Source organism: Centroberyx affinis, unplaced genomic scaffold (assembly GCF_046629955.1).
Source record: "Centroberyx affinis isolate AG114_WGS23_722 - 3 ecotype Tasmania unplaced genomic scaffold, CSIRO-AGI_Caff_v1 ptg001396l_1, whole genome shotgun sequence".
NCBI classification, from domain to species: Eukaryota; Metazoa; Chordata; class Actinopteri; order Beryciformes; family Berycidae; genus Centroberyx; species Centroberyx affinis.
In genome coordinates, this window is record NW_027279878.1 from 128,560 (window position 1) to 136,361 (window position 7,802).

The 7,802-nt window shown below is 39.9% G+C and overlaps 1 protein-coding gene across 1 annotated transcript; it reads left to right on the forward strand.

The window, feature by feature from the left end:
• The first annotated feature begins 4,372 nt into the window (after nt 1–4,372).
• helt (helt bHLH transcription factor) lies at nt 4,373–6,069 on the forward strand. Its single transcript, XM_071526303.1, has 4 exons — nt 4,373–4,399; nt 4,996–5,100; nt 5,263–5,359; nt 5,594–6,069. The coding sequence occupies exons 1-4, from the start codon at nt 4,373–4,375 to the stop codon at nt 6,067–6,069; spliced, it is 705 nt and encodes a 234-aa protein (XP_071382404.1).
• Nucleotides 6,070–7,802: the final 1,733 nt, after the last annotated feature.

Consider the following 7,802-nt stretch of genomic DNA (forward strand, 5'->3'; position numbering starts at 1 on the left):
TGTCCTCAATAGTGAGTTCAGACACTTAGGTCTACTTTATGGTATTTCGTGACCTTGGTATTATTAAGGTTATATCTGACCTTTTTGTCAAAACTGAGTTAGTCGCATGAACCTATTCTATGAATGCCTGTTGACATATGTGTGGTGTTATTTTTTGGAAATAATGATTTTTGAGTCTGTAATTTCTAAAACAAAAGGACCCATCTCCATTTAACTCAATGGATGCTGAAAAATTTCAAGCTCAATATCTCAGAACTATCCTGAAGGCAGATAGAACCTTATAATTCTAAGATCACGATTTTTCATCTCGTATGGTATCACTGTAATTATTATTATTATAAAGTCTTAGAGTGTCTCTGGTAGTACTCATGAATGAGTTTATAGTGAATGTATCGTTATTTAGGCCTATAGTGCTTTTTTTGTTGTTTTTTTTTACCTCCTGTGGCATCACTACGATATTTCCATAATATCATTACAGGGGCGTATAGAGATATTATAGTTTTGCTGTGATGTTTGCATAGCATTCTTTATCAGGAAAATGTGTCCTAGGATTACTATAGTTCTTTCTCAAAGGGGCCTATTGCAAAAGGCTTAGTCTGAACTCAGCTTAGACGCCTGTGATTTCCACAGTTTGAATGAGGACCGTGTGAACTGCTGCCGTTCAGGCTGAGGGTGGCGCACCAAACCAAAGGATTGTGTTGGGGAGCCGCGGAGGTCACCACGGGTCAGAGCGCAGCGCCTGACAACACACAACACACCGCGGCAGATAGGGCTTGGTGTCCCGAATTAGACTGACGTCAGGCAAAAGGAACTAAGAAGTCCTGTAATAACTTTTAGAGGGATGGTGTACAAATATAAATATAATACTAAAAATAAAAATACTTTATAGGAATATTATAGTGACATAGGAAGCAATATAATGATTTTGAATTAGGGATTGTACTTGGAATAAAAAACCTGTGATGTGATGTGTGTGTGTATGTGTGTGTGTGTGTGTGTGGGGGGGGGGCTTTATGCATAACTTTATGCATTACATCAAGGTTCCTGCATCCTAGGTTCTTTACATTGTTATACTAAGCACTTGTCTTCGACCATCAATCAAAAGCTTCTCAGTCGAACCAGAAATGCAGGATTAGGCTACAAAACTAAACAATACACAGGGCTAATAAGGCTAATAGACCGATAGAAAAATGTACAGACCCCTTTCAGTAAAGGCTAATATTCCTGTTAATTTTTCTTTGGTACAAACCCAAAGCCATGATGAAACTCTTCAGTTGGACACTGTAAAAGATATTGATTTATACTCGTCTTGAAACTATTTTTTCCACAATATAACACACTTTTAAGGGCAAGCAGTGTATGGTGGTAGTGGTTTTACGTTTTACGTTGACACATATCTCACTATATCTGTTCAATGATTTTAAAACATTAGTACCTTTAACAGATTTTAATAACTGTCATATAAATATATTTGCTTCTTCTGACTACATGTAGCCTATAAATAGCGGAGGATCCTTTTAAATGAAAAAAATATATATAAATAAGCAAGTGATCCACTAATAGACTCAAAAATGTCAATGTGCAGCAATATGTAGGCTAATAAAGGGTGAATCAAAAATGCAAGAAAGTTAAAAGATCCTATCCTAATTATTTCAACCAAGTACCCGTACTGTCTCTGGAGCCTCTGGTAGACAGCAGGCCTGCTGTAAAACGCAATGGTTCACCGAAGAAACGTTCTTCAAAAAATATGCAGGATCCCCCAAAAAAATCACTATATTATTCCCATAATATTTCTATATTGGCTCTTAGTGTGTCCGTGGTACTCAATAGTTGTCCTCTATAAGTTAAACCATATTGGTATTTTTTATCTCCTATGACATCACTATAATATTACTACTGGGACTTATAGTTATGCTGATATTAGAAAACTGCTTTAGAGTTAAGAATTCATATCATGCTGGCAAATGCTTTAGTGATGAAGCTTTTCATTCCATAGGTCTCAAAACAACATTCATCCGGTCATCAGGTTGAGTGTCCAGCAGTGGCTGCTCATGTTATGAAAACCTCCATACATCAGTGACAAGAAATGCAAACATGGTAAATGCAATCAAAAAGTTAAACCTAACATGAGCAACATTTACATGCAAAATGGCTCCTGAATGCATAGTTACTCATTTGATAAGCCATTACCAGCCATTACAAATAGCCTATGCAAATACGAGCAGCCACTGCAGGATTGTTTTTTTTAAATAATTATTATAAATCTCTTTAAAGCAACTAGACCTAAAGGTTGCATATGAGCAGTTTTGGATCATGACATCTCAAAGGTCATAGAGGTTTCTCTTAAGAACCCCCTGTTTCCATAGTGTAGTAAAATATATGAAAACGCACTGAACAATAGCTCTCCAAATATAACCCAAATGTTCTAGTCAGTTGGGCCTACATGGTTATAATAAAAACCAGTAAACATTCATTTAGTAAAACAACAAATCGTTGTCAGACCATGTTTTAACAAAAACGTTATTTGAAATTTGGACGTGGAAATACGGTTTTCAAATCAAAGTAGCCCATAATAATAATGATGAAGAAGAAGAATCTTGACGCATCATTTGGCTTTATTTACTGACGCAATAGTTGGCGTTTACAGCATGCATCAGCACAAAATTGCAATATAAAGTTTAATGAAAAGCGACAGCAGACGGGTCTCTCTATATTTCAAAGGACAAATACATAAAAAAGTGTTAAAACTGCACAGTCAAGTAATTGGATTTTATGCCCCCGTCCCGCTCGCTCGCGCTTTTCTCTCCATGGTGCTATAAAAACTCTCCAAACGCTTCAGATGTCTTGTGAGCCTTTCTTTTTCAATCTCCGCTGCTTTTTATTCTTCGACACTGCTCACAGGATCAAATATATCAAAACACGGTGAAACTTTCAAGATTAAAACGTTCTCAATGAAAAAAAGCATCGGAGCAAACTGTTTTGGCGCATGAGACCCGTTTGAATCTGTGAGAAGGAGCGCACACAATAAACCTGTTGTTAACCTTGCTGTGAAAATATGTTTGAAGAAAACAGCCAATTGTTGTATGAAATGTATTCAAGTATAAAATAATGCCCTTTGTTGGGAGAAAAAAACTTGAGCAATGTGAGGGTACAAAAGTCCCCTGTGGCATTTACTAGCACCCTTTGTGCAGTTTGCGCTTTGGCGTCTCCACTTGGCGCATTACCCAGGCCCCTTTAAACGCGATTGTTTCTTTCTTTCTAATGACATTTACCGGATCAAAACATGCTGTTAATTCGATCAGAAAGCTTCACCCTTCATAACAATGGCAGTATAATTTCTCCCAAAGTTTGTTAAGTTGACCGAAATTAGGCAAATGAATAGGGGTCTCCAGGCTACCCATCTTGCAGGTGACGGGGAATAATGCGCGTTCACACCAGCTGCATTCTTCTTTATTTCTCCCTTTCTTTCACAGCATTATTAAAATTTAGGCCAATGAAACTATTCATTCGACTGAATAGACATTTTCTTATAGGATAATAGGATACAAATTGAGCCTCTCCAAAGAGTCTCCAGTGGTGGGTAACCCTCGTGTGCCAGAGGCTGCTGGAGACGCTGGCCTTGACGCAGACGACGCTCGTGTGCCAGGGCTAATCACACACCTGCCGAGGAGTCCAACAAAATAAAGAATGTAAACAAAAAGCTTGCCATCTCTCATAAAAGATGGACGTGTCACCAAGTCGTGTGAGAAACGCCGAGAACAAACGGGGGGACTCCGTCTCCAAAAGATCTCCCCTGAACTTGGCGGAACAGCCTATTAAAGGCTTACTTAATTACTCTAATGACACTGGACAGGCCTTAAAACTCGGACTGGGCTTGGATGAGAGTTAAGATCGCTTGCTGGGATTTGTAAACAGGCGATCGTGTGAGAAACGCGAGTTGGAAGAAAGAGGGCTTCTTTTTTCGCCGGCTTTGTTTTCAGTGCGCACAGTGCGCCCCACCGGATCAGGCGAACCCAACGCTCAGTTCTTATTTCCCGCCTGGGTTGTTACTATGCAAATAATATTCCGAAAGTAATCACGTGTCTTTTGAACAGCCACGTGGATTAACAAAGCAGGTTTGCCCCCCTGCTAGCCCATGGCTTTAGATTTTTACTATTTCTTTAACTGATCCTAAATGCACACATTTACCAAAAGCATGGCTCTAATCCCATGGAATAATTTACACCATGAATGCCAGAGTCCCTTGGATGATCCCTTTATAAGGACCAGCTTTCCCCTCAAATCTCAGTCTGCCTCATCTCCTTCCAGAGCAACACATCTCTCGAACTCCCAGCTAAACTGATTTTATAAGAAGTTTATCAGCAATTCGTCGATGGCATCTAAAATGAAGGATCGGAAGGTATGCGCTCCCCGTGCGCCCTGCATTATGAGGACTGAAATATTTTGGCAACAAGGCATTTTTGAACACTTTTGAGTTACTTATTGGAATTGTGTACTTCAGTATTTATACCAAACTATTGCTTAACTACTACTTGGAGGATATTTTATGCTAGCAAAGGAGAAATCCATCAGGCACCACGCCTGTGCCGCGCGTCCTGGGTAACTACGGCGCGTTACTTCTGTAAAACAGCACATCTGAAACTTAATATTTGGCATCAACAATCTCATTAACAACGCTAACGTAACAGTTATATTATGCTAAAAATGGCTAAAAGATGACTTAATCATGTCCACGGATGCGTCAGAATAATCGGAACTGGCCGGAGCGCGGACAGTGTCCACCTGCGCTGTGCGCTCTGGTGCTCCGCAGCGCGCAGCGCACAGCGCTCACCAACTGCAATGCGTCTCATCATCCAGTTTCCAAAGTATTTCGTCCTTGCATATGTTTTATTTCAGCTTGCGCAGCTATATGGCGAATGAACTAACTGTAAATTGTATTTACTCCTGCATTTGCACGTCCTCATGCGGCCTCTCTCTCTCTTTTTTTTCTTACAGAGAACTCCCATCTCCCACAAAGTCATCGAGAAACGAAGACGGGACCGTATTAATCGCTGCCTGAACGAACTAGGGAAAACAGTACCCATGGCACTCGCTAAACAGGTATTGTGATTATTTAATATTTGTATTAGTAGTATATTATTTATTATATATTTCTTAACATGATATTAGATTAGATGAATTACGGTGTACAGTTATGGAATTTTTCAATGTCTGTGGTCGTGGTTATTATGCAGTAAAACGCTTTTTTGTTTTTAATACTAGAACTCTGGAAAACTCGAGAAGGCTGAAATCTTGGAGATGACAGTTCAGTACCTGCGAGCGCTCCACTCAGCAGATTTCCCCCGCGGGAGAGAAAAAGGCAAGTAACCTTTACATATCTCAACACCACCAAGCGTGAAGGAATTACTTCAACCAATTATGTTATTTTTTCAGGAAAGTTGACTGGGAATTATTGCGCATAATTAGTGTACTTTACTGTATTTTGCCAACTTTACGCAAGGAAATAAACCAGACCGCGTCACACTGAGGCACTTGTCTATAATGTAATATGATGACATTGTTAGTAATCGCTCCTTGTTTTGATTCATTCTAGGTGAGCTGCTGGCTGAGTTCGCAAACTATTTCCACTACGGATACCACGAGTGCATGAAGAACCTGGTGCACTACCTCACCACAGAGGACAGGGCTGAAACCAAAGACATCAAGTACGCACGGATCCTCGCCTTCTTACAGTCCAAGTCCCGAGTGGTCACCGAGCCCGTGTTCGGCTCTGTGGGCTCAATGCCAGAACCGGCGGAGTACCTCGGCCAGCTGCACTCATCCCCAGAACACCAAAGTCACAGTCCTGCCGACTCCGTCTACCAGCAGAGTCCACCGGGCCACTTCTCCTGGCACAGTTCAGCCCGCAGCCCGACCATCACGTATCCCACAGTGCCTCTCTCCGCACCCACGCAACAGCACGGCGGATACTTGTCGCCGGTGCAGGGACTCGATCACCACTATTTCAACTTCATTGGTCACACACATGCGAACGCCTTTAGTTTGCACAGTGCGCAACATGCCATGTAAATATTTTCACCATGTTTTGTTGTTGTTTTTATTTATATATTGTATGTGAATGATGAAAATAGATACAGGTTGTGAATGGAATAAAAATATTTCTGACGAAAATTCATTTTGTTTGTCATGATTAACACTTATGTTTAATGTGAACAACAGCAGAACAAGCTTGAATTCCTAAAACACCAAAATTACAAGCAACCAAAAGTGCAAGGGTCAAGGCCTTGGTGACTTTACAATATTCCTGTGACTAAACAGCCATCATTCAAGAAAAAAGTGCTTGGAAAAGAAATAAAAATAACAGCTGAAAAGAGAGAAAGACTATTTTGAGCAATGAGAGAGAGAGGATATGATTCTTGAAAAGATATGGAAAGTGTTCTGCCTGCAGTACACACAAGATGAGGTCTGACTGTTGCCTTTCATATTCTCTAATATAGCCTAATATGCATCAATTGCATTAAGCATTGATCTCCAAATAGGTAAACAACAATATTTTTTCAAAAATAGGAAGAAAAAGTTACAAATTTGGACTTAAAATGTGATAAGTTGCATTTGATGATGGCACGGGCAGTTTGCAAAAGATGTGTCTAAAATGCATCTCACTGAAGACTAGGCTATGTTAACACTGAGGATGCCAAAGACTGATACTACACTGATACTGACAAAACAAAGATGGTATAGCATAAGTAACTTATTTGTCTAAACAATAATTAGTTTGCATTTATGCCATGCTATATATGAAAAGATTGTCAAACTTGCAAAGGAGAAATTACAGCAAATTATTGAGTCACTAGTAATTCAGTGATTTTGTCATATACTTTATTGCTGAATACAAAGACTGAGCCTGAGAGAAAGAAAACAAGTTACCAAATTATGCACGTCTTTTCTCTGTAGATATATTGCCATAAAATGAAAAAAAGAACATTGTCTAGTTTTCCGTTATCTTTCAGTCTTTCATGGAGCAGTGGGCTCACTTGGGCGAGGCAGCCTGAGCTCAAGCTTCAATAAAAGCTTCAGGAGGCTCACTATATTGTTGGGTACTTCCACCTATATTTAAATAGAATGCAAATAACACAATGCTTTCCAGTCTCATCCATGGAAAGAGTCTTTTTAGGCAAGGGTTAATCTCTGTTTTGGGGAAGCAGCGTGTTCCAGGGGGCAGCCATGAGCGCTGTCTCCCAGAGGGGCCACCCCTCTCCTGACTTAAACAAACCTGCACTTAAACAGCCCATTGATTCACCCTTCACTCCCCTCTGGCTTCAAGTTAAAAACTGTCACTTCATTCAAGATAACATGACATTTGATGTTCTTAATTAGGAAAAATAAGCAAATAAAGGCTTTCAATCATGTAGGACTTATAGACTCAGCCGATATGTTTTGATAATGACAGAAGCAGAACTAATTGTGGTGTTTCTCATATTTTTGGATGAAGGGAGTTACATGTCTCAGGATTTCAAAGGGTTACAGATGAGAATTTCGAGGGGAAAATTGAGTAGGAAAAAAAAGGTCGTCCACTCTACACTTTTGCCAAGTGTTAACATTTCCATATATTTAGGCAAATGAGGTCGACTATTCATCACTATGGACAGGATTAAAGAGGGAGGGTCTGCAGGGAAGAGAGCCACCCTGGTTAAAAGTTGGACCTTATTTACATACAATTTGACCATCTCAGCCATGGCACCCACAGCCCATGGAGCAGCATCATTATCATTATATGCAAAAAAAGGACTTACTTTTACTTA

Bases quoted from the DNA above. Each gene is read 5' to 3' on its own strand.
- helt (XM_071526303.1), top strand. From the start codon at position 4,373: ATGGCATCTAAAATGAAGGATCGGAAG. The intron at 4,400-4,995 runs GTATGCGCTCCC...TTTTTCTTACAG, and splicing joins CTAAAATGAAGGATCGGAAG to AGAACTCCCATCTCCCACAA. The intron at 5,101-5,262 runs GTATTGTGATTA...TTTTAATACTAG, and splicing joins CCATGGCACTCGCTAAACAG to AACTCTGGAAAACTCGAGAA.